Raw genomic sequence first — 26198 nt, forward strand, 5'->3', positions numbered from 1 at the left:
CAGCCATCCATCTTGTCGCATCCGGTGGCGCCGTCTTCTCGTCGAAGACTACATCATCCAAATCTTCTTCCCGAAGGCCTAGTTCGGCCATCATCTTCTCAACTTCAGAGGCGGAGGTGGAACTCGATGCCCCAGAAGCCTTCGATCCCATCGCCGCTGAAAACCTGAAACCCTAGCCCGAGAAAAACGAATCGGGCTTTTGAAGCTGACCCTAACTCTCCAAATCAATCGCCAGATGACACGCCAAGGCCGGGAAGTGATGCTAGATCACCCCTTAATCAGCCCGAGCCGTGAAAATCCGGGTGGGATCGGAGGTGGGAAGGTAAGAGCTCGATGGCGGCTGGATCGCCACCGGGAGAAGGCAAAACCCTAGCTAGAGGGAAAAAACTGAATTTTTTTTGTAGGGAAACGTTCAAAATTATTGGATCATTTACTAGGCCAATTTGAAACTATGCAGCCCATTATCCTCTAATGGATCAGGCTCAGCCCAATTCTTACAGCCCGAAGCTCGCACTACAACAAGCCTCACTGCCGTCTGCTCCCTCTACCACCACTCCCAGCTCCCCACCGAAACTCTAGGGTTTCCCAACCACCCCCGCAACCGCAAACCCCCACCCAGGCACGACTCGATCCGAAAACCACCCCACCACCACCCCCCGCGATGTCGACGGCGGCGGCGCAGGGCGGCGAGAAGCCGGCGCTCAGGAAGCCGGTGTTCGTCAAGGTGGACCAGCTCAAGCCGGGCACCAACGGCCACACCCTCATCGTCAAGGTCGTCAGCGCCAACCCCGTCCCTGGCCGCGTGCGCACTGGTGCGCCGGCCTCCTCCTCCGCCCGCGCCCCCCGCATCGCGGAGTGCCTCGTGGGCGACGAGACTGGCTCCATCATCTTTACCGCCCGCAACGACCAAGGTGATTGGGGTTGCCACTCCTTGGCCTTGGCATAGGGTGCCTTATGGTAGATTTGTTAGGACACGGTCTTCTTGCGCTAGTCTGTTTGGATTCGTAGATAATAGTCTATGATGGTTAGGTGCTTCTAAATTTGTGCAGCTTTAATAGTGGCGACGGTAGGATAAGAGGTGTAAATCTTGTGGTTGTCACTTCGTTTTACAGTTTAGGCCATCTGGCCATATGTTTTATGATGAATAGATGGTTATCTGGATGGTTGGTATTACGATTTTAGTAGTCAAACTACAGATTATATTTTGGAACAGAGGCAGTACATTTCAGATGCCAAAACAGCAGAAAGGGAAAGCGCCTTTCTGCGTTCAAGGCACTACAATTTCCCAGATTACAAGTTCCCAGTGAACGCTTCCTGCACGACCTGAGACAACCGCCAGGCCTGTCGCCACAAAGGGTGGCGATCTGCATCTGCCCAGTAATTGATCCAATAGCTTCTTAAAAATTTACACACATGAAGGATCAGCAAGCATCTCTGCTGAAAATAAACCAGTTTTTGTTGGCCTGTACCGATTGAAGAGAAGCTTGTCCAACATCGTCTGAGATGGTTTGGGCGTATTCAGCGCAGGCCTCCAGAAGCTCCAGTGCATAGTGGACGGCTAAAGCGTGCTGATAATGTCAAGAGAGGTTGGGGTAGACCAAACTTGACATGGGAGGACTCCGTAAAGAGAGATTTGAAGGATTGGAGTATCACCAAAGAACTAGCCATGGACAGGGGTGCATGGAAGCTTGCTATCCATGTGCCAGAACCATGAGTTGGTCACGAGATCTTATGGGTTTCACCTCTAGCCTGCCCCAACTTGTTTGGGACTAGAGGCTTTGTTGTTGTTTGTTGTTTGTTTGTTGGCCTGTAGAGAAAATTGATTAGGTTTTGTCCTGAAGCAATTATGAAAACAAAATAGCAAATCTAATGATGCATAGTTGATTAAAAAAGGCTGCACGACAAACAAAAGTTGTTGACTACCATTACCTGCCATCCTACAGTTCTGCTGGCCAGCGGCCATCTACACAGTTGGATTGACTTGGACCTGATATTGTTTTTCCAATTTCCGAAACAGCACACCATTCTTTTCCAATCTTGTATTGCGCTATTGTTTATTTGAATCCAAATGAGGGTACTATATTTCTATATGTGCAGGTGATGCATTCTTTTCAGTGTCCAGTTGAGCTATTATTTCACCATACATGCACGAAGTACATCTGACCATGTTTTTGATACTAGATCTTCCTCTCTCTCCATGTCTTCAACTGGAAACCATAGTCTGACATACCATATTGATAGTACAAATTTCTTTGTCCTTTGATGTCATACATGACAGAGAAAAGCATCCTAATATAGCACTACTACCTTCTGACATACCATACTCTTCTTTCACCTGTTAATTAATTGCATGGTCAGAACTCACAACCCAATGGCTGTTATAAGCGGCAGTAGCACCTTTTGATGTTATGCATGTTAGGAATCCTGTACTCATGTCATTTTTCAGATCTTGTACATCTTTTTAGTTGCTCATGGTCATTGTATAGTATAGGGGATTCTATTTCATGATGCATGTACTATGGACTGATGGTATGATCTACTATGCAGTTGACCTGTTGAAAGCTGGTGCTACAGCCATCTTGCGCAATGCTAAAATTGACATGTTCAAAGCTTCGATGAGGCTTGCGGTGGACAAGTGGGGGCGGGTAGAAGCTACAGAACCTGCCAGCTTTACTGTGAATGAAGAGAACAATTTGTCGCAAGTAGAGTACGAGCTGGTTAACGTGGCTGAGTAATTGTTGAAGTTTCCCTGCCCTTTTCCCGCCATAAAAACGAAGCACTATGAATGAATATTATCAAGCCTTTGGTAAGCTTGTTTATTTCTTATGGTGGTAGTAGATAAGATCAAGATTGTATCACTTGAGCTAGAATGTTCGATGGATCAAACTGAGCTTTCCATGCATCTTACCGGATTGTGATTCCTCTTGGCACTGCTTGTATTGCTGTTGTAATGGAACAAGGTCAGCGTGCCGCCATGTTGCGCTGAGCTTTAGAGATCAAATGGAATGAACTGCCATTACATATTGTGTTGAATTGCTGCTACATTGTGTTGATGTTATATTGACGTGTCCAGAACAGAATTTTCGTTGAGATCCGGTAAAACCATAGTCATCTGCTGTTCCAGACATGCTACGGCTATAAAAAGCAACGCTTATGTTGGTGACAGTTAAAAAAGGCAAGGCCTAGCAAGGCCAACACTTTTGGCGAACGTGCTCAAAACGAAACTAGCGGCTGAGGCAAGGCCTCAGGCAAACATGGCTCCCGTCGCCGGTCGTCGGCATCCACGGTCGGAGGAGGAGGCAGAATTTGCAGCAGCCGTCGCCGCCGGACAGGATGGCGACGAGGAGCCATCTGTGGAGGTGGCGTTCGCGGGCCAGCCGCCGCCGCCGTGGTGGCGGCAGGTCACGGCGCGGTCGGTGGCTGTGAGTGCGGTGCTGGGCGCCGTGCTGAGCTTCATGTCGATGCGGATCGGGCTGACGGCCGGCGTCGGCCCGACGTTCAACATCGTGGCGAGCCTCCTCGGCTTCTTCGTGATCAAGTCGTGGACGCGGCTGCTGGCCCGCTTCGGCGTCGCCTCCCAGCCCTTCACCAGGCAGGAGAACGTCGTCCTCCAGACCTGCGTCATCTCCTGCTCCACCCTCTCCTTCTACGGTACCGTACGTCCGCCCGTCCACGCAGCCGCGCACGCACACGGCCATTTCCACCAGGTTTTTTGCTCAGCCGGCGGCCGTGATTTGCCATTTGCAGGTGGTTTCACGACCTACCTACTCGCGATGACCGAGACGGTGGCCAAGTCCGCCGGCGGGACCGGCACCGGCAAGGACGTGTACACGCTGCACACCGGGAACGTGGTGGCTTTCCTCGGCCTCGTCACCTTCGCCAGCTTGTTCTGCACCCTCCCGCTGCGGAAGGTGAAGTTTCCGACCAAGAGTCACCACCATTTCCATGTCTTTGCTATGAAAAAACTGAGACATTTCGCCATTGTTTGGCAGCTCATGATACTGGACTACAAACTGATGTATCCATCTGGTTCGGCTATCGCCGGAATCGTCAACAGCTTCCATACACCAGCGGGAGCCGCAACAGCAAAGTAAACACAATGCCATTTTGTAACCTGCTGGTTCTTCACTATGCCGTTTGTAAGCTTAACCGGCATTATTGTTTTCTCTCCTCCCCTCCTTAGGAAGCAAGTGATGGCCATGTCCAAAGCCATTGTTGGAAGCTTCATGTGGGCATCCTTCCAGTGGGTTTACACGGGAGGAAGCGGCTGCGGCTTCCAAGATTTTCCCATGTTCGGATTGAAGGCATATAAGCAGAAGTTTTACTTTGATTTCTCCGCGAGTCTCGTCGGCGTGGGCATGATCTGCCCTGTCCTCATCAACTTCTCCATGCTTTTCGGGTCTATCATTACCTCCTTCATCCTGTGGCCAACCCTCCAGAGCAAGAAAGGGGACTGGTACAACGATCCTTCGCCGACAAATTTCAGGGGAATCAATGGATACAAGGTGAGTGATGACAGAATTCTGTCTGAACTTTACCATGGTTCCTACTTGATCAGATGTTTCAGTCTTCACACTTCGCTGACCATGTTTGCTGCTTCCATGAAACAGGTGCCCATGGGCATATCGATGGTGCTTGGGGATTGTCTGTTCCAACTGGGTTCAATCACCATAAGGGCTGCCAACCACTTCCACAAGAATCGCCAGCAACGGAATCCAGGCAGTACCAACATACCAGCCGATGGAAATTCAGATAAACAAACAGCTCTTAGCTATGATGAGCGTCGGAGGAACAAGATCTTTCTGAACGAAGGACTGCCGGACTATGTCTCGGTTGCTGGCTACATCCTCCTCGCAGCCGTCTCAGCAATCTTTGTTCCACGTATCTTCCCACAGATCCGATATTACCATGTGGCCTTATTATACGCTGTCGCTCCCATCCTGGCATTCTGCAATTCATATGCTTCTGGACTGTGTGACTGGTCCCTGGCACCCGTCTACGCGAAGCTTGCTATATTCCTTGTTGGGGCATGGGTTGGTGAAGCATCTGGTGGCGCCATTGCCGGTCTTGCTGCCTGTGGTGTCATGTTGATGATCATTGGCAATGCCGCTGAGCTCATGCATGACTTCAAGACAGGATACCTAACACTCACCTCGCCACTGTCCATGTTCATAAGCCAAGCAATTGGGACTGCACTTGGTTGCTTGATCAACCCGCTTGTCTTCCTGTCCTTCGAAAAACTTGTCGGCAAAGAGCATCTGGGGGAAGCTGGATCGGTATTCTCGGCTCCCTTGGCCACCGCATACCGTGGGCTCGCAGTTTTAAGTGTTGAAGGAACCAAGATACTCCCAAGGCACTCCATTGAGTTCTGTGTAGCTTTCTTCCTTATGGCCTTTTGCCTGGATTGCCTGTCAGCAGTAGCCAAAGCAAAGAAGTGGAAGGCAAGTAACTACATTCCAAACGCCATGGCTATGGCAATTCCATTCTTAATTGCACCGAATATTGCAATAGACATGGCCTTGGGGAGTCTACTGTTAGTTATCTGGAAGAAAACAGATAAGAAAAACGCAAATAAGCTTGCAGTTGTAGTAGCATCAGGTTTGATCTGTGGAGATGGACTTTGGGCATTGCCATCAGCACTACTTTCAATTTTCCAAATCGAGCCACCCATCTGCATGAAGTTCTTGTCTAGTCATCAGATGAAGGTAGTGCGGACTTCCTACCCAAAGTGACTACTTCGCAATGATATAGACGAGTACTGACAGAAATTGCTTGTAAATGATTTCAGATCATATTGTTATCAAGTTATTTAGGGCACAGCTACACATGTGAATTCCTTGAGTCGCATACTTGCCTTTTTAGCCTGTGTAAATATTTTTCAAGTGTCTGTCGGAGCATTATTGAAACAACAATGATGTACTCCCTCTGTAAACTAATATAAGAGCGTTTAGATCACTAAATTAGTTATCTATAAACGCTCTTATATTAGTTTACGGAGGGAGTACAAGATAAATGAGATTGCCAAGTGAAGATTAAAAGGATCAATATATGCTTGACGCCAAGCCACATTGCCAGTAAAAGAAAGGGAACAGGCTTTTAATCACCAGATCATGCTGACAAACCAAACAAACACATACAAAAGGTCAAACATAGTATTCATTTTGCCAGCGATTCAAACTTCTACACCCCTAGCACAGTTCTCATCACATAACCATAATGATTCTGGTTAATGAAGATGAAGGTGGGGAAATGAAGTTTAAGCAATATCAAACATCATTTATTAAAAATTTCATCGTAGTTCACATACAGAAAAAGAAAAGCATGCTTCCTTTCTTTGTCAACTCATCCTGAAAGACTAGTAATCTCCTGGCTCCGTTGGCAGGTCAGCATCATACTCCATCAATTTCAGCTGTTATCCAACAATAATAACTCATCACGATAGTTATACGAATTTAAGAAGAATGTATAAATTAAAACATTACATATGCTACTTTTCCAGGGTGTTTCATAGTAGTTCATAGCCAAATGTAAAAAAAAAAACCAGTTTCTCTATGATATGAACAAAAAAACAAATAGATAAAAAATTCCCCATGGAAATAAATCGTCATAATACTGTATACTCTATGTTAAAAAACAGTGCCCTGCAATTTAGGGGGGCGCTCAAACAGTACACTAGGTGAAAAAATCGCTACTTAAGGTACAAAGTTTCAGCGAGTTGTCCGCCTAGAACTTTTAGATTATTTCTCAATTTGTTCTCTTCAATACTGCCCCAGTCAATAACTAGTAACACCTATCATCATTTTTTATTTTGCGCCCCAATGCACAAATTGTAGATCATGTAACTAAAATATGAACATATTCATTCTTTCCGGTGGAATTAGGAGCCTTAGTCACTAAGTTTACAGGAAATCCTCCAATAATAGGAACCATTATCATTCCTATGTTTTGTCTAGTAATTATTATCTATCAATTGTTAAACATGGTTTTAAAAGGTGTAGGGAGTCCCAGAGGAAGTTATGATTCATATAGCAATAAGTTGGCACGGCAGCACTTCTACACATACTGGAGCAAGGTTTGGTAGTCGTTTAAGATTGCAAGGGACATAACATTTACTCATATTTCAACAAAATGGTGGAGATATTTTAGTGGTCACCTTTCCCAAGTTGGTCTTCATCTAGTTTCGTCTTTCCCTACAACAAAGAAATAAAAATAAAAACAGAAAAGTGGGTCTCTTTCGTCAATAAGACTAGAAACAGGACTGGAGAATGATGTTAACATGAAACTAAATGCTGGAAACACGGCCAGAGAGAATTGTGGATTGCATCTATTGATTTGTGTTTGAAATGCACATAGTACGATCCAGGTGTTGAAGGAATTGGGTGAATGTTACAGAGAAGTCGTTATGCACGTTTGGACCAATGTTAACCAAGACTAAGGTGGTGCAAGTCAATGTTCTTATGCACACTGGGATCAACTATGGTAGGTTACTGCTACTACAGCGTTTAGCTTTAGTTGGATTGTTGGGGACAATAGGAACACTACTGACATATGTGTATTTGTCTGAATTACACCGTAACACATGAATTTATATACACATTTTTTGGAGACTAATGTACGAATTAATAACACATTTGAAGGGGAGAGTAGTTTCAGTTTCACCTTCCGTGAGCCACCCGAGGCCTCGGCCAGGCACGGCGAGCATAGACGTCATCCGCGCCGCGGCGGTGGCGCTGTGCAGCGGCAGCAGCGACTCCACGCAGAAGCTCGCCTCGACTGGCGACCTGCACAACGAACAACGCCATACAATCAATCCACATCTGGCTAGTTGAGGGGGGCATGGTCGACTGGTGGCCGAGGTCGTACCTGAGTAGGCGAGGGGGCGCGCCCAACGCGCGGCGAAGGGATGGTCGCGCCGCAGAGGAAGAGGCCCTCGCCGGAGCAGCGCGGAGAAGAGAAGCGGACGAGCGGAGCATCGACCTGGCGGCGGCGGCGGCCATCGTGGCTGGCTTGGTGAGACGGGAGGAGGAGAGGGGAGATGGTTTCCGGCTAGCTTGCGCTCGAGTCACACAAACTGAAGGAACCAATGTGGGTGGGCCTTTCATAGGTCTGCTCGGTCCATTTCTTCTTGGGCTGTGTGAGAAGGGCCCAATGGGCTCTTAAACGTTGAGGGTAGCCTGTTTCATCCTGTTGTTTTCTACGGCCGCCGATCTTTGCTTCGAAGCCTTCTACTCCTCTCTCCCTTTTGTTCCCCCTCGACGGCGGCGGCGGCGGCGGCGGCAACCAGGGTTTAGAGGAGGAGAAGCTTGGTCGGCGCAAAACCCTAGCCCCGCACCTTCATCTACGGATTCATCGCGCCCCTGCCGCATATCCTTGCCCTTTGCCCTGCCTCGCTGCATCGGCGGTCGCGATGAGGGTGAAGGTGATATCGCGCTCCACCGACGACTTCACGCGCGAGCGCAGCCAGGACCTGCAGGTGAATCCCTCGTTCCATTCGTAATTTCTATTGATTGTGCTCCCGCTCAGTCTGTTGCGACTCCTTGCGTTGCATCCAGTGTAGTCATCATACTCGTACTGTAGATAGGGTAGGATAAGAAGCGAGAACTGTTTCCTAAGCATGGAGTGCGTTCGCGTGCAGTTGCAGATGTTGGTAATACTATCATTTTATCCAGTTATAAATTGATAGGGCCCCCCTTTCAACTGAAAACAAAAACAAAAACGGTGGAGTTCTCTTGAGGGGTCAAATTGATCCCCTTCTGCCAGAGCTATGTTCCCCTTTCGCCAGGTTGGGGGAACATCTTAACATTTGGTAGCCATCAGATATCTCGGTCATGTATCGACCGAATAATACTTCTGCGGTGTGTTAGCATGGTAGCTGCCATACAAGTTGAAACATTCACAATATAGTGTTGATGCAATTGCCCCAGGTTCAAGTTTGTGTGGTCACTTTCTTAGGCCTTTTATTATATTTTTTCCCAACAAATGACAATCTCTATTGCATGTTACTCCCAACAGAAAGTATTCCGCAATTATGATCCAGCACTCCGTAGTCAAGAGAAAGCTGTTGAGTACACTCGAGCACTTAATGCTGCAAAGTTAGAGAAGGTACGTCTCATCTTCCTTATCTGCATTTATGTTGTATATTTTCATGTGACTTATGCTGCTCCCCATTTCAGATATTTGCCAGGCCATTTATTGGAGCAATGGATGGTCACATTGATGCTGTCTCGTGCATGGCAAAGAACATGAATTATGTGAAAGCTATGTTTTCTGGCTCGATGGATGGGGGTAATTATCATACTTCTGCACTAGTGTGCTGCTTTTGTCTCTTTGAGTGCGTTCAATGCTTATTTATTTGCTCCTTCAACGAACTAGCTTACTAAGCTCAATGCACTAAATTATAACATACAACCTTTCCCTGTTCTGCTTTTTAGTTTGCACCTCAGGGTTGCTAAATGTTGGATTTGTTTTTGCCTGAGGGCATTATAATCTCATATGGAGCTCAAAGTGAACTCTTGCCTCAGTCAACATGAGACTCACTTTGCACGTAAAATCTGGAATATGACCTGTAACATTTGTATGCATTTTCTCTGGGTTGCTAAGAATACTTTATGTTGACCAATCAAGAGTATCATCTAGTTCTAGTGATCTGCAGTTTATTTGCTATTGTGATCCAATTGTATCTGATGGCAACACACTAAAATGGCAAATTCGTAAAATTATTCTGCTTCTAATATCATACCGTTCTCAGGAATTGACATCTGGAAAGGGAATGGTTCATGTGAATGGCAGTGTAGACACATTCATGTTACTGCCAATTGGAGTGTTGGGACTTGTTTAGTTACATTGGGTCATTGATTGAAATGTTTAGTTAGCTTAGGATTTGAAGAGTAAGAAGCTCTAATGCTATACCCCCAAGTTCGCAAGAAAAAGTCTCTTTGTTCATTGCCCTGAAATGCATATTTGACTTCTGTTGGAATATATTTATAAAACCTAATTTCGGTGGAAGTACTTGTTCAAGACAAATCTACACATATAGTTTTCATGTGTCCTATCTACGTACATGAGCGTGCGGATAGGCAGTTTGTAATTTTTGATTGCATGTAACCCAAAAGGCCAGAACAGCCTGTTTTTTTGAACCGGACAGAGTATCAGTTTGAGTGGCCATACTTCAAGTAATAATAAATTTCAGTGTTCAAAAAAGCGGAAAGCGTAAGCGAAGCGGAAGGCCACAGCTTAGAGCAATGGGCGCTTAAGCGTTTTTTAAAATTGGCCAGAATTTGACGTTTTTTGAATAATATGAACAGGAAAATAGGAAATATAGCACATACTCCCTCCGTTCCGATTTACTCGTCATGGTTTTAGTTCAAATTTGAACTAAAACCACGACGAGTAAATCGGAAAGGAGGGAGTAGATAATTGAAATAGCATCTACAGCTTTTCACACTACAGCAAATACACATCAGTTTCACACAGCAAGCAAAATAAGAACTAAAATGCAGTTCAGTTCAAATGGACATAGCGTAATAGAGATCATGTGGCCAGAATCTGAAGGAACTAGTTCCTGAACAGACCCTAGTAATAAGATAAATGACATATTGCCATTATTGTGCAAGCAGCCAGGCAGAAGTAGTTCAAAAAAACAGCCAAAATCTGGCCAAATTTTAAAGAAGCGCTTGATCCACCGCTTAGGGCCAAAACGAAGTGTTTTACCATGGCTCAGTGCTTAAGCGTCGCTTAAAAACGCTTTCTTGAACACTGAAAATTTTGTTAGTACTGTTTGAATATTTGGCACGGATTTATTCTTCTTACCATTTCTAGTGAATATATAATCCTGCCCTCTTTGTGAAACTATCGCATGGCTGCCAATCCCCTTGTATTGTGCATTTGCAAGCAACATCTAATCTCTTACGCTTCAGTTGTGTGTGATCTGGCCACTATGTGATTTTGGAACAGATTTTTTGTCTCAACCTTTCTAGTATTGAAGCTGATGTTTTCCCTTCGTTTATTTAAATTTACACAAAAAGATCAAGAGGTCTCAGTTATGCATTACCTTATTCATCTTCTGATCAAGTTCAAATTTGTACCGGAAGTGGTAAACCGTGCCTTCTGTTTTGTTCACAGATATTCGACTATGGGACATTGCTGCAAGGTACCGCCGATAAAATATCAACTGAGCTGTTTGAAATAGTTTACTACAACTTGTGACTGTAATTTTAATTTTGTATACAACAATAAAAACAGGAAGACAGTCTGCCAGTTCCCTGGACACCAGGGTGCTGTGAGAGGTTTGGCAACGTCTACAGATGGCGATCTTCTGATATCCTGCGGTGTTGATTGCACGTAAGTTAACTTCTAGGCATGGATTCAATTCAAGTCATGCAACTAAATCCTTGTGGTGTTCTCTCGCTGCTTATGTTTTGCAATAAGTTGGCTCTAACCAACAGGTGCATTAATAATCACCATGTCTTAGGAACTGTTCGTTGTCTTTCTCGAGTATATATGTGTAAGGCATTTTGTGTAGGACTTGTGCTTTATCTTAAAGTTACCACAAGATTAAGCCCCATTAAATACAAATAGCAGCCCTTTTTAAATGAGTTAATTAATAGGTTAAGAGCAACTCCAGTGGCATACTGACTTATGCGTTACATAGTTTTTTTTTTGTGGTAAACCATTTCAAACAGGTTTTGAAACATATTAATTAAACTTTACTTCATCAAAGTCTACTTATTTAAAGTGTAGAATACAGAAGGGGATTCGTGAATATGTATCCGTGTCTGTGATCTTTCTATGTATTTATCCATCTATCGATTGCAGTGTTAGACTCTGGAAAGATCCTATGCGTAAGATGATGAACACTGATGATGCTATTGGAGATGCTTCCCAGGTGTGCACTGAAGGGATGCGTTACATTTGTTTTGCACTATCTATGTTGTATGGCATCTCATTTCCTTACCTTGCCAATGTGATTTACAGCCGTCAGCAGTCTATACATGGAAGCATGCATTTTGGTAAGAGCACTATTGCACTGCCTTGACTTCTTCCAGATTTCTCTCATCTTCTTTGCTGAATAAATCATTTCTCTTCTGATGAATTTTAGGGGTGTTGACCACCAGTGGGATCGTAATGTTTTCGCAACTGTAGGTGCTCAGGTAGATATATGGGATCATAACAGGTATAATATCTGATAGCCTTTTCCCCAGCATTTTGGTCTCTTCTACCACCACCAATGCTAATTTCATTTGTGTAGGTCGGAGCCAATAAATACCTTCGAATGGGGTAAAGATACAGTTCTTTCTGTGCGGTTTAATCCTGGAGAACCTGATGTTTTACTTACATCATCTAGGTAACTTTAGATATTCTGTACAACATATTTTGTCTCTAGTTGAAGGGGAGCCTTGGCGCAGTGGTAAAGCTGCTGCCTTGTGACCACGAGGTCACGGGTTCAAGTCCTGGAAACAGCCTCTTGCAGAAATGTAGGGAAAGGCTGCGTACAATAGACCCAAAGTGGTCAGACCCTTCCCCGGACCCTGCTCAAGCGGGAGCTACATGCACCGGGGTGCCCTTTTATATTTTGTCTCTAGTTGATTATTCTTTAATTTGCCCTAAAATTCCAGTATTTGTTGCTCTCAATGTTAATTTTCTGTTATGAATGTTGTATTCTGATATTTTGCTTTCCTTAAAACTTCTTTTCCTACTAAAATAGGATTGTATTTATTTTGCAGTGATCGGAGTTTAACACTTTTTGACCTGCGCATGTCATCCCCAGCTAGAAAGTTAATCATGAAGGTTTGTTGAATTCTCTTTTATTTGTGGAGGATGCTTGCAATACCTAGAAAATTCAAAATAGATAGAGCATGCTAACACTATGACACTTTGATGTACAGGGAACATTTCCTTTGTTCTCATATGCTGTGCACATAATGTCTACCGTTTCGTTCTGATACCCTGTGCTGAAAGTACATCAGCATTTGTTCATCACCAAACGAAACATAAAGCATAAGTGAGAAAGACCAACTAAAAATTACCATATGATAGTGGGCTGTGTTAGTTTTAGTTCACTATTGCATGATGCTTCATGCCAAAATTAAATTGAACTGTTGAGACATCTTGGTAATGGTATTGCTTAACTTGGAGTTTACCTTGAAAACCCAAGCACCGATTATACAGTTTTTTTAGACTAAATTATGCTTGACTTAGAAAGATTTCACATGCCTCTTTCTATCCCGTCTTTTGGTGTGTGTAACCAGGATTTAGAACTCTTAAGCCTACTTCAACAAGTTCCAAGTTGGTGTATGATTCTGCCTATTAATTGTCTATATGAAGGGAATGGGCCTAATGCACGCGTCTAAAAAAACCAAAGTGAGGTCTGATGGGTCTTTATCCCACTGGGACTGGGAGTGAGGTAATTACGGTCCTAACAAAGAGTGAAGAATAATATAAAACTATGGTAGTTAAAAAACTTGAAAGTACAAAGAATATCGAAAATAACAAACACTTTGTGGGAACCACCTTAAAAGTTAAAACTGGTCAGTTTCTGGTGGGTTGGAAGAAAGAACAGTGGACGGTGCATTTACAGAACACATAGGTATATCCGCTCTTCAGGAGAAATGGTTATGTGTCCTATCATATGGATTAAATTGTAATAGGTCCTTGCAAGGTCTTGGATATATCCATCTCTTTTACATTTAAAATCTGTTTACACATCTTTTTAGTTACAACTTTGCCCTTCTGAATTGACCCTTCCTGTCTTCTGCGGACACATTAATGTCACCCTCAATATCAATATGTGATCTTGTCAACACAGTTCTGAGGAGCATCTTCAAATGCATTGATTTCTCTATTTATTCGTCTGCAATCATCTGGCATGCCAACTCATTCTAGTCTTTTCGCATGACATTCCAGATTTCCAGGACCTTCTTTTAAACCAACCCATTTCAGAATCTTAAGCCTATCTTTTGTTCTGGAATTTATTATCCCTAAAAGTAACCATTTTGACCAGGCCAACAGTGTCCAAAATCTAGATCTAGCACCATCTTCTGCCAACTAATATAATTTCTTGTAATGTCAACCATATTTGATCAGTCGAAATTTGCATGTTCTCGTTCATCATACTAACTTAGTTATTTTTAGTGCTCTTATAATTATTTGGGGAACCTTGCTGAATATTTATTGCTTTTCAGCTCTATCTCAGTAACCACTGAGCTACAGAGAAGTTGGAGATGCTAATGTATTATTTTTACTTATGCAGACAAGGTGCAATTCAGTTTGCTGGAACCCTAGGGAGCCCATGAACTTCACTGCTGTAAGATTGAAATGTCAAACATTTTGTTCTTGTTATATGCGTGCGCTAATTAAGGAACTTATATGACACTATTCCAGACTGGAAGATATATGAATTTTTGTTTAAAATTTGAGCTTTTGCTTAGCTAAGAACTCCCGTCCTGATTCTTTTTGTTAATAGGCAAATGAAGATACAAACTGTTATTCTTTTGATTCTAGAAAGCTAAATGAAGCCAAGGTTGTTCACAAGGGCCATGTTTCAGCAGTGTAAGTATTACTTGGAAATACAAATATCTAATGTCCTGTTTAAAGTATAAAATATAGATATCTGTAAAGGTCACTCCCTTAGTAGAGAAAACGAGTGAATATTATATAGATCTGTATGTTAATTGCATGCATGTGCTAGCATATATGCACATCTCCTGTCAATACGAATAGCACACGGAAAAGTTCTAGGGTACATCAACAAAACTGAAGCTGCAATAAGGATTTTAATGGGGTGCTATTTCATTGTCAATGTGTCATTGAACTCACTGAGACGTGCAGTTCCTGCCTTGCATTATACAATGTACACCTGAAAGCTATCAATTCATGTAGTTCTGTATCAAGCCCATTGGCAACATGCAGTATTCTTTTCCTTCCGATTTTTAGAAGTCAATTCTTACATGAGTTGAGTTGTCAGGATGGATGTTGATTACAACCCGACAGGACGGGAATTTGTTACTGGTTCCTACGATAGAACGGTACGTGCCACTTTTGTAGATCCAAGTTCACACTGTAACCATGTTTAGGTGGTTTTTCACAATTTTATTTACTGCTTTTGCAGGTACGGATCTTCAATTATAACGGTGATCATAGCAGGGAGATATACCATACTAAGAGGATGCAGAGGTTTGTTTCTGTTATTTATTTTAACTTTTCCTTCCTTAGTTTGTCTACCTGATCTTAAGCCCCAAATTCAGAATGTTTCCCAACTTTTAATCCCACAGTTGGTACCATGGGTTATCAACCCCTCAAGCCTGTTCTGTCGGGTACCAACCATATCATTTTAGTGTCAGATCAGTTTTGGCCTATATCTTTTGAGTGTTCCAGAATAGTCTTTTCAATTCAACCAGTTTTACAGTTGAATATGTTGCTCCGTTGAGAAGAAGTCCATTGCAACTTGATGCACAGCCAAATAACCATGGTTCTTGGAATCAGCATGGAATGTAGCAGTTCTGATACATGTGCATTTATATATTTATCGGTTTTTACCGTTAGCCATCTTATTTATTCCATATTCCATGTTTATCTTGAACAATTTGCTTTTATGGAACTTCTGTTCTGCTATAACCAATTTACCCTTACGCAGGGTGTTTTGTGTGAAATACACATATGATGGGACCTATCTAGTTTCTGGCAGTGATGATACAAATCTTCGACTGTGGAAGTCCAAAGCTTCAGAACAATTGGGAGTTGTAAGTTTTCTTTTGCCATGCAATGTTTGCCAGTTGTTGCTGTCTCGGCACGTTTGCTACTTCCTTCAGTTCCATGTCATGTGATTGAGCTCACATATGGATGCCCAATGAAGTAGCATCACAATAAATGTCTGTTGTTGACATCCTCTTATTCCTTCTGTTTAGCAACATCATATTCCATGACCAAACACAGATGATGTACTTAATTAAGAATGACAGAGAATCAATAGTAAATGTGAGCATATAAGTGACCTTTAAGACATCACAGTTAGTAGTTGTCCTTTTGAGTTTCAGTTATGGGTTAAAAAATGCTTAGTTAGGTTAGCGGGTAATTACTTGTCTGATTGAAACTTGATAATGGTTCATTAAGGTATGAGTTTGCCTTCTTCTCTGACACTTCGCGTTTTACTTTTGGGGCTCATGGACAATGGTCCTGATGGCCTCACTTTAAGTTAGATACGGTATTATTGGCACACAAGCATTGTTGACTTGAGTGTTCCTAAGGCCTTTTATTATGCCAAGGCCTTTTATTATGTAGTAAGATGTTTGGGATGGTTTATGATTGTCGACAAATATTTGTCTACAGATTCTTCCAAGGGAACGCAAAAAGCAAGAATATCAAGATGCTGTCGTGGAGCGGTATGGTCACCTGGCAGAAATCAGGCGGATCGTCAAGTAAGCCATTATTTCTTGTCATGAGAAGTGCTTCAACTTCATGGAGCATCCTGTTTTCGTTTACCTTCATTTGCAACCATCATTCTGCTGATGCTGCATGGATGTGTCGCTGCAGACATAAGCACTTGCCCAAGCCGATCTACAAGGCAGGCAAGATAAGGCGTGCCATGATTGAAGCGGAAAGCCGGAAAGAAGAAAGAAGGCGAGCGCACAGTGCTCCAGGGAGCAGGACTATGCAGCCCTTCAGGAAGAGAAGGCTCATCACAGAAGTTGAGTAGGGTGGGATCTGACCATCGCGAGGCCAAGCAAAGTGGTATTACGGCGGAGTATTATTTTTGGTCTAGTGTGAGTAATGGGAAGCTGCGAACATATTTATTATGTGTAGTGTTATGTTGTTACTTGCAAACCTTGGACAGCGTACCAGATTACTTTTAAGAATGAAAAAAAAGACTTGTGTATCGGCGATTCAGCGATGCTAATTTTTGACCCTCGAGTGTAAGCTCAACATGCCTCCGTCAATCAATCGCTGTAAAAGTCTGTAGTATGTACTGTGTTATTCTCTATGAACGCCTTTATGCCAGCACCTATGATGGATGAGAGTGATTGTTGTAATTCGGCCTTTGGCCTTAACCTCTAAAACTTCTCTCTTAATCAATGAAAATGGTAAATCTTTTGCCTAGTTTAAAAAAAAAGAGAGAAAAGATTATGTGTCGGCTGTCTCCTAGACTAGATGGCGGCATTTGGTGTACTCAAGTCAGTGAACACGTGAAGTCTGATTCTGTTATCTTTGTTGTTTCCGTTATCAATGGGGAGTTTGCTGATTATTTCTCATACAGATGCAGAGCTTCTATATTTGTGGCATGCATCTTGAATTTGTTGCATCGATCACAAATGTGCTTACTAGTCACATTTTTCGTCCCCACATTATATTTCCTGGTACAGTGTAGGAGTACGTGTTAGTAATACGTTTTTCACATTTGATATCATCATTTGAGCTAACAACTTTTTTTTACCGAAAAGCTTGTTTTTGCATGCAGATAAAGAGTTTCTGTCCCATATTTGTCGTGTTAATAAAGATGTTTCTCACATTTCGCAGAAATATGCAAGTGTGGAATATCGCAGAAATATGCAAGTGCATTTCCACACGGAGCATGCATGTGCATCCTTGGTTATTCATTTACCAGCCCAATAATATAACTTGTTCCATCCCAACAATATAGACGCAGCTCTCATGTGTGCGCACAGCGCGCACGTACACGAGAGGAAAAACCCAGAGATCCATGTCAGTGCACTCATACAGACACACCCAGGACAGTACGTACATTATTATTATATAACTATCAAGTACTCCGTAGAGTATTAATCTAGACGCGCACGCGTACATCGACCGACCAACCGGTCGATCAGTCATACCTATGCACGTAGGTGCAGACGGACGAGTTGTCGACGAGTTGTGTCACCCAGAGAGAGGGGGGAAGCAGCAGCATGACGGCTCCGGCGGCGGTGGTGGTGGAGACGTACGTACTCTCAGGCGGCGCCGTCGCAGTTCGTTGTCGCCGCCGGCGGGACCTTGGGTATGCCTTGCTTGTGCAGCTCCGACATGACGCTGTCCAGCGACGGGGGCTTGAGCCCCAGGGGAAGCGGCAGCCATGGCTTCACTAAAACGTCTCCGATGGCTGCGTCGATGCTCTCCTTGGACTGCATACATGTACATGCGTTGCGTGCAACAAAAATCAGGAACCACAAGTAATATATATATAGCGGGAATTGAACACAAAGATTATCCAAAAATAATCAATCGATATCTCTGCTTTGGATTGGATTGGAACACCGTCCGTGTACTATAGTGTGACTTCAGGATCAAAAGTACAGTATATGAATTAATGTACTTACCGGGTGGGCGTCGAGCTGAAGCTGCAGGCCGGCGACCTTATTGCTCTGCGGCACCGGCGACGGCGGCGGCGGGATCGGCCTGTACATGGGATGCGGCATCATCCCCGGCATCGGCGGCGCAGCAAACCTCTGCATCTGCACGCGCACACACAGGTCACCATATTAGCTACCACAGCTGCTTCAACATTAACGACTGGGCAAATAATTCATACTGTACTAGCTAGTACTTTAATTACCATGGGCGCAGGAGGCATCGTCGGCGGAACGCACTGTGTCACTGCCTGCGGGCCCCATTTCCTCGCAGCCTGAGTGAGGACAAACGGTAAATCAACCGGTTATTACGAACGCATGCCGCCAAACATGCAAAGCAAAAGAGCCTTAGTCACGTGAAGGCGGGAAGAGGGAGACGGAGACGGAGCAATGTAGCACACGCACGTTGTACTGCTGGTGCCAGTAGACGGGGTCCATGGGCGGCTGGTGCGCCCACGCCGGCGGCGGCGCCAGGTGCCGCGGCCACACGGGCAGCATGGACGGCGGCGACAGCGGCAGCGGCGCGTCGACGCCGGTGGGATGGCCCCAAACGTGCAGAGGCCGGCAGAACGGCGGAGGCTGGCCGGGATGGTGCGCCATCCCCGCGTGCGCCATCGTCCCTGGAGGCGGGAACCCGACCGTCGGCACGACCCACGGGCCGCCTCCCGCCGCCGCCTCCTTCCTCGGCCCGCCGGCCGCCGCGTACATCTGCCGCTTCTGCGTCCAGCGCGCCGCCCCCGCCTCCCGCGCCATCAGGTGCTTCCTGTGTGACCGGTACTTCTGCACTTGCACGGAGGACATGTCAAACGCATTAACTTCCATTTGAAACGCAACCACATTAACTTTGAGTGTTCCACCACAAATGCAACCTCATAGTACCTTTACTATTTTTAACCGTGTTAATAATTGTTATTTTAAGTCGAACAAGCCACACTCCCTCAGAAAAAAAAAATCGAACAAGCCACACATCATGGAATCTAAAATTACACAACAATCAAGTGCTACTTTAAGCCTCCTTTGTTTTACATGAATTTTGAAGGAATTCTGAAGGATAGGAATTTTGTAGGAAAAATTATTTGGCCCTTTGATTTGTACTCACACCGTCCCATATTGTAAGATGTTTTTGCAAGCTAACATAACTTGCAAAAATGTCTTACATTATGGGACAGAGGGAGTAGAAATGAATTCCTGTTCCTATGTAAGATAGGAACCAATCATTTCACATTTCAAAAATAAATAAATCTATTAGCCTGGACTCAATGAAAAAGATCCTATCCTATGAACAAAATGTTAGTATCTCTTTCCTACAGAAATTGAGATATATGTCATCTCACTTTCTATGGGTTTCCTATTCTTATCCTATATATGAACCGAAGAAGGCCTTAGATGCAAAAGCTGCAGATGCTCAGTTACAAAATTGTAAACATAATGTCGTTCCAGTCGATTAGAAATCATTTTCGAGTTTTCGACTCAGAACTAGGAATTTCTCAGCCAATAAACACTCCATTTTTCCCCATATGATTCTTTCTACCGTGAGGAGCAGATACAGAATAACGGTCTTCAGAAAAGTAGACACTCTTACAAATCATATAGAGATCATTTGACTCACCCCTTGATTTCATTTTCGGATAAGCCTCCACTTTTTAGTTACTGTTGCCATGTTTACAGGATCATACAGATGTTAAGGTGTAGTTTGTGGTTCAAATGTTGCCGTGTTTGGTCTGTTAGCTAAACTCAAAAAATACCACAAAACTTATTAGATTGAAAAAGTTGGACTATCACAATTAATCCACCGTACCTCACTGGTTCACTAAAATGCATAGCAATGCAATTCTCAGTTCGCCATCCAATGGTTATTTTATGAGGTGGAAGAACTTATATATACAGTTGTAGCAATTTACAGAAAGGTATTCCCTCCGTAAACAAATATAAAACGTTTTAAATCATTATAACTAAAGGGAGTAAGAACAGATTGCCGAGATCTGGATCTCTGTCGCCTGGCGCCAAAGCGGGACGCGCGCGCACGGGAATTCATGCGAGGATATGGCCATCTAGCTAGAAAACGGGCGTCCAGGACCGGGCCGCAGGCGCAGGGAGTGGGAGTAGTACCTGCATGCACGGGCGCTACGGCGGTGAGGAACCCGGCCAGCGGCGACATGGCACGCGCCCGCGCTGACTAGGGCAGGACCGGCCGGGGCCTCCCTCAAATCCGTGTGGCGTGGGCAGTGGTCACCCGTACGGCGTGGTGGTGCCCCCCCTGCGCTGCTTACCTTGGCGCCTCGCCGTTGCACGGTCTGGGCAATGGAATATCCAAACGGAAACGCATGCATGCATGAGCATGGCGTACTGGATAATTGTTTTGAATGAATGAATGAACGGATGGTTTCACTTTTGACACCCCGCGTCTGCATGCATGTGTTTGTGAAAGCGCTGCCAAGGACTTGCATGATTCACGCATGGGGTCACATGCATGCATGCCATGCATATGCCGTACTGCTACAGTGGCGTCGTCGGTACGTATGCATACGTAGCGATAATAATAATGCTGTAATGATGTACACGAGGCCGTGAGGGACTGGGGATGGCGGCTGCAACGTCGTCCGTGCCTGGACAACGTATGGCGACAATACATATGGGCAGCACAGACGTACATATGTTGCCCAGACGGCCAGATCTGACTGTGCTGCCTGGAGCTGGAGATGGATGGAGTGCATGTACGTGTGTACATGCTCGTGTTTGTCTTAGCGCTAGCAGTGGCAGGTACCGCGCCCGTGTGAATTTAAAACTCGGCTGACGATTTGATATAAGACTTAGATGTGCAATACCTATAACATATCTGGATGCGCTTTAGCAAAATTGTACTATTAATTTGCAGAAATAATGCATGGAAAGAAACGGACCTGGAGATGGCTGGCGATGTTGTGGCGCGTGAGGCGGTACTCGTTCCCCATGAGCTCCAGGATCCGCGACGGCACCGCCTTGTCCAGCCCCAGCTGCTCCACCGCCTGCACGAACCGACGGTGCAACTCCGGCGTCCAGTCCACCTGAGATTCATTCATCCTTCGTTTCTTTAATCAATGAATCATCCGACACAAATTTATTAAGCAGAGAACACCATTTACATGCTTCAGAAGATTCAGGGCACTAAGTGGAACTACTTTCCTATGAGCTTGCTTACCCTAGAACTACTATATATAGCAAGGTAACAGAGAGACGTATACGCACGTACGTACGTACGTACGTAGCCAGGAGAGATCACAGACAAGACTTTTCATAGGCGCCGCGTGTGTGAAAATCTGCACCGAAATAAAGGGGCAAAGAGCAGCTATAGCTACACTGTTTGCTGTTGCTCTATGTGTATGCCACTGTTACCGTGCGCTTCCCGTGACACTCTCCCTCTCTCTTTCCCTGCCGGCCGATTGAGATCTATCCTACCCGTCCGTCGTCCCAAAAAGCTGCCGGCACGGGGATTTCCATGGCCTATTCATTGCCGCGCGCGGCAGCAACATTTCGGTGCAAACCTCCATCCACGCGCCTCCTATCCACTGATGATGTTACCCAACTTTCAACTATGTACGTACCAACGCAGCAGCTGCGCGCGTCAAAGTCGATCAGCTGCTCGTGCTAGCTAGCTCCTCGCCATGGAGACAATCACGAGCTGCTGATTCGCCCCGGCTGTACCATGCAGGGCCAGGGCCATGCCTCGTGCTGCTACGAGGCTACAGCTAGGTCTCTCGTGATTTCTTGGGTCCTGGGTCAGTCAGTCAGATCTGGTGCCTGCTGACTCGTAGGAGATGTTGTCGATCGTGAGAAAGATTATGTCAGAGTTTACGCCAGAAGGGCAGCAGCTGCAATGAATCGTGATGTGCAGATCGATTGGACCATATAGAGTTTATCCCTTTCTTTCATTCTTTTCCCCCAACCCCATGCGGTTAAGCATGCTTAATTATGCATATACCATGGAGCTAGGGCTAGTGAGAGAATGCAGGCAGTACCTTCACCTTCCGCCTGCCGTGTGAGCTCTTGGTCGCCGCGGCTGCCGACGCGGGCTTCGACGTCATCTTGCTGTGCCCCTCTGCCGACGCCGACGACTTGCTGTTCTCAGACCCGACCACGGCGGAAGAATCGTCCGTCGTCACCGCGCTGCAAACCTCATCGCCCACGTTGTTATTGTTCTTGTTGTTGTCGTTGTGCTGCCTCACATCTTTCTCTTCCGACGACAACAACCCCTTCGTCTCGCCCTTGCCTTCTGGTAGTTCCATGCCCATCTCTGCTGGTAGTTCCGTTTCCGCGGCCGTCTTCGCCTCGCCGCCATGGTGGGTTTCGCAACCGTCTGGCGCCGGCTCTGCCGCCGGGCTCAGCACCGTCGTCGTCGCCGGCTCGTCAGCGAACTCGGCGAGGAGCTCGGTCGGGTCGACCTCGAGGTCGGGGAGGATGTCGTCGCCGTCGTCGACGTGGAAGAAGGGCATGTCGCACGTGCTGAAGTCGATGTAGTCCAGCAGGAAGTCGTCCTCCTCCACGGTGACCTCCGGGAACCCGACATCGACATGGTGGTGTTCGCCGAGGCTGAAGACGGCCGGATTAGGGCTTTGCAGCGTGGCCACCTCAAGCATCCCAATCTCGGCGTACGTAGCTCGCAGGATCGGCAGAGACGGGAAGGAATTGACTTGGAAGTAATCTTTGCACCAAACACCACTCTAAATCTCAGCTGACCTGACGATGGCAGCGATCTCGATCGGTGGGTAGATGGAGCTACGGGCTATATAGCCAGTCGGTTATGAACCTGGGCTTGGAGTGGTAGCAAGATCGGCGGCAGTGCAGTGCATGAGCAGCAGGCAGGCCAGGTAGAGCTCTCTCCAATGGAGATCCCCGATGGATAGGAGGAAGAAGGGAGGAGAGAGGGATGGGGAAGGAGGTTGAGAGCAATGGGATGGACTAGCTAGTTTGGTGGTGATTTGGGAGTATTAGAGGAGCGAGGAGGACGCATGTCCACCACAAACCTCCTTGAGATTTCTCTCTCCCCCCTTTATAGGGTCTCTCTCGCTCTGTCTCCTTTCTCTCTCATAGTCATAGGGTTCCTCCCCCTCCTCTCTCTAGCACACACGCACACATCACGCTGTTCTGTACATTATACACCGACTGCCAGCGAATTGTATGCATGGATGGCGCATGACACAAGACTCCGAGTGTTTATCTGTTTCACCTTATCTCAGTGACCTGCCTACTGAATTTGACTCAGAAATAATTCTCTGTTGTGCATGCATGCCATGGTGCTGGCGGATTTGTCGTCCATTATATTATACATAACTTATTGCTACTCATCATTGTTAAGTACGGTAAGGGACATGGAGTATTTGATCCCGAACTCATATGCTCCTGCATGAACAGTAAATTCTTGAAAAATATTAAAAAAATTTCAAAAAATCTGATTTTTTTGTGATGAACATTGATAAATTTTCTAACTGCGTGCAAAATTTCATGTCGAAATGACATTAGTGGAGGTTTGGGCAAAAATAACAAAATCAATGACCATCGTTTTTTTTGTCCAAACCTCCACCAATGTCATTTCAACCTGAAATTTTGCAAGCAGTTAGAACATTCATCAATGTTTATGAGACAAACAATTCAGATTTTTTTTAAATTTTTGTACTATTTTTTTCGCTTTTACTGTTCATGCGGGAGCATATGAGTTCGGGATCAAAAGAGCACTTTCGACATTGGTATTATTCTGATGAGTTGCGATTTTGGGTTTTCAATTGAGGAAGATTTAACACAAGTTGGCAGAAAATGACCCTTGTCGGAAACTTGAGGGAAAAAGCCCTCTCTAAAAACTTTATCTTGTTCTTTTTCGTAAAAAAGCAGCTTGCCCAACTTTAGATTACTGAAGCACGTAGAGGTTTTACAATTTTAGAGATATGTTCAGGCTTATACAATACAAGCTTGCGAAGGAGCAAAGGCCCTCAAAAGGATACAAAATGGCCGAGGGGGCGCCGAAGCCATACGAGACATAGAGGAAGCTTTCACCGAGAAGAAGCTTCACTCAACAACGCCGCATGCCTCTAAGGCTCCTAATCTGTCGCTCAAAGGTCGACGAGTCAAGGTTTTGCACAGCGACTTCATTAGTTGCAAGAAGATAATCATTTTGTACAAGTTATCAATAAGATGTTTAATAAAAGATCCATCATTGTGAGATTAATCACAAATAAGGTCCATGCAAGTGTCGCCAAACCAAGCCAAGTCAGCCTCCAAGCAGTCTCTGAAAGTCCACAACAGAGAAGGTGGAAATAAACAGACTTACCTCGTGCCCAGGTACACTTAACCATTTCTCAGGGACATCCCCATAGAACTTGGGCAAGAATTCAAGTGAAAAAATGTGATTGAAATCTTCAACTTGCCCACAAAGAGCACACGTCCTATCCTCAGTGTCGGGGTTAAATCCGACAGATCTCAGGTAGGGGGTCCCGAGCTAGTGATCTTAGCTAGATGGTAACATGATGAACAAGGGACAAGATGTTTACCCAGGTTCGGGCCCTTTCGAAGAGGTAAAACCCTATGTCCTGCTTCTGTTGTATTGATTATGTTGGATTACAAAGTACATGATGATCTACATTGAGATCATATGTGAATGTATGATTCTCTACCATATGCTCTAAACCCCTGAGCTTATATAGACAACAGGGGTACCTAGGGCTACATGCAGGTCAGTTACATCTAGGGATAAACATGCCGAAGATTCAAATATGTCTTGAGTATGCACCAAGTCTTCGGAAGATTCCATCTTGAGCATGCCGAGGGGCATGACAGCATTGACCCATTCGTTGATGATCAAGGGGTCATCGTCCATGCCGACTAAAGAGGGGCCGACGTGGTTTGCACCCCCTAGTCTAGCACACCGTCAATAGCCCCTGAACTGGTCTTCAAGCCGAGGGCATTGAAATCCCCGGAGAGGCTTTGTCTTGGGTCTTCGGCTTCATAGGTGAGTTAACAATCTTGATGTTCCATCTTGATTCCACATTCGAGGACTCCCTTGGATCTGAAGTATCTTGTAAATTTGATAGGTTCATCCTCTTCGACATCTTCCTCTATTGTAACCATGTCTTTCAGTCCGAGGAGTTAGACACTTCGTGCTTTTGAGGAGGTCCAACCCATAATCCCTAAGGAATGCTTTTATTCTCATCGAATCCGAAGGCTCGATCCAAGCTTTGATAGCTTAACTGGAAAGTTTTGTAGTGCTAGCATGATATGTCAATTGGGTGGTGTTCTGAAAACTTTAAACCGAAAACCGAACCATTGCCGCACACTGTAGAATCGAAAGGTCCCATCAGTAGTCATTGTGCCGAATTTACCGTGGCCCGAGGCCGTTTTCATTGGCATGTCCCATCAATAAAGGATAGTGCTCCAGATTTTTGACAATATCATTAACAAAATACCTCGACCCACTTGCACACGTAATGCACGTCATGGTTGGGAAGCGGAAAAATTAGCGCACGACATGGTGCCCCTTGGTATATTTACTAGCTTATAAATGAAGATGGATGAATCTAATTCATCCTAAGCCTCACATCGCTTCCAGCATTCGAAAACTCCCGAGCTCCAGCGCCCAGAGAGCACAACCAGACCCCACCGTTCATCCTTTTTCCCACCTCCTTTTCCATCCGAAGAAATGCCTGGCAAGGGAAAAGGCGTCGCTGCGGAGGCAGTGGAGGTGAAGGCATCCAACAAGAGGGGCCTATGGATGGACTTCACCGCCACCGCCGGCAACATCACCGAACTTCATGCGGGCGGCTAACTCCCGTTACCCGACGAGGTCAAGTGCCGATCACCCCTCATCAATGATGAGATCTGCTCTGCTCGTGTTCACAT

The 26198-nt window shown here is 45.2% G+C and overlaps 4 protein-coding genes and 1 pseudogene across 6 annotated transcripts; 3 read left to right on the forward strand and 2 right to left on the reverse strand.

The window, feature by feature from the left end:
- The first annotated feature begins 541 nt into the window (after positions 1 to 541).
- LOC123069431 (uncharacterized protein At4g28440) lies at positions 542 to 3033 on the forward strand. The gene is made up of 2 exons (XM_044492284.1): positions 542 to 911; positions 2548 to 3033. The coding sequence occupies exons 1-2, from the start codon at positions 662 to 664 to the stop codon at positions 2733 to 2735; spliced, it is 438 nt and encodes a 145-aa protein (XP_044348219.1). The 5' UTR covers positions 542 to 661; the 3' UTR covers positions 2736 to 3033.
- Positions 3034 to 3185: 152 nt separating this feature from the next.
- On the forward strand, positions 3186 to 5746 carry LOC123069429 (probable metal-nicotianamine transporter YSL1; annotated as a pseudogene).
- A 388-nt stretch (positions 5747 to 6134) lies between these two features.
- Positions 6135 to 8095, reverse strand: LOC123069432 (protein NUCLEAR FUSION DEFECTIVE 6, mitochondrial). Of its 2 annotated transcripts, XM_044492285.1 has the most exons (4): positions 7864 to 8095; positions 7660 to 7781; positions 7154 to 7190; positions 6135 to 6409 (listed from the first exon to the last, which is right to left on the reverse strand). In XM_044492285.1, exons 1-3 carry the CDS (start codon positions 7995 to 7997, stop codon positions 7171 to 7173), a joined length of 276 nt encoding a protein of 91 aa, XP_044348220.1. In that variant the 5' UTR covers positions 7998 to 8095; the 3' UTR covers positions 6135 to 6409; positions 7154 to 7170. The 2 variants fall into 2 exon arrangements, with proteins under 2 accessions (XP_044348220.1, XP_044348221.1); XM_044492286.1 differs by lacking the exon at positions 7154 to 7190.
- An 88-nt stretch (positions 8096 to 8183) lies between these two features.
- On the forward strand, positions 8184 to 16992 carry LOC123069430 (DDB1- and CUL4-associated factor 13). Its single transcript, XM_044492283.1, has 17 exons — positions 8184 to 8473; positions 9013 to 9102; positions 9174 to 9285; positions 11122 to 11149; positions 11242 to 11340; positions 11815 to 11884; positions 11974 to 12008; positions 12098 to 12172; positions 12248 to 12343; positions 12723 to 12786; positions 14249 to 14302; positions 14462 to 14547; positions 14963 to 15023; positions 15107 to 15171; positions 15632 to 15737; positions 16324 to 16412; positions 16528 to 16992. The coding sequence occupies exons 1-17, from the start codon at positions 8408 to 8410 to the stop codon at positions 16688 to 16690; spliced, it is 1359 nt and encodes a 452-aa protein (XP_044348218.1). The 5' UTR covers positions 8184 to 8407; the 3' UTR covers positions 16691 to 16992.
- A 534-nt stretch (positions 16993 to 17526) lies between these two features.
- LOC123069433 (probable transcription factor GLK2) lies at positions 17527 to 23347 on the reverse strand. Of its 2 annotated transcripts, none has more exons than XM_044492288.1 (6): positions 22337 to 23347; positions 21236 to 21379; positions 18741 to 19115; positions 18542 to 18610; positions 18306 to 18440; positions 17527 to 18110 (listed from the first exon to the last, which is right to left on the reverse strand). In XM_044492288.1, the coding sequence occupies exons 1-6, from the start codon at positions 22946 to 22948 to the stop codon at positions 17940 to 17942; spliced, it is 1506 nt and encodes a 501-aa protein (XP_044348223.1). In that variant the 5' UTR covers positions 22949 to 23347; the 3' UTR covers positions 17527 to 17939. The 2 variants fall into 2 exon arrangements, with proteins under 2 accessions (XP_044348223.1, XP_044348222.1); XM_044492287.1 differs by having other exon boundaries at positions 22331 to 23346.
- Between the last annotated feature and the right edge of the window lie 2851 nt (positions 23348 to 26198).

The sequence above is a fragment of the Triticum aestivum genome, chromosome 3B (assembly GCF_018294505.1).
Source record: "Triticum aestivum cultivar Chinese Spring chromosome 3B, IWGSC CS RefSeq v2.1, whole genome shotgun sequence".
Classification (NCBI taxonomy): Eukaryota; Viridiplantae; Streptophyta; class Magnoliopsida; order Poales; family Poaceae; genus Triticum; species Triticum aestivum.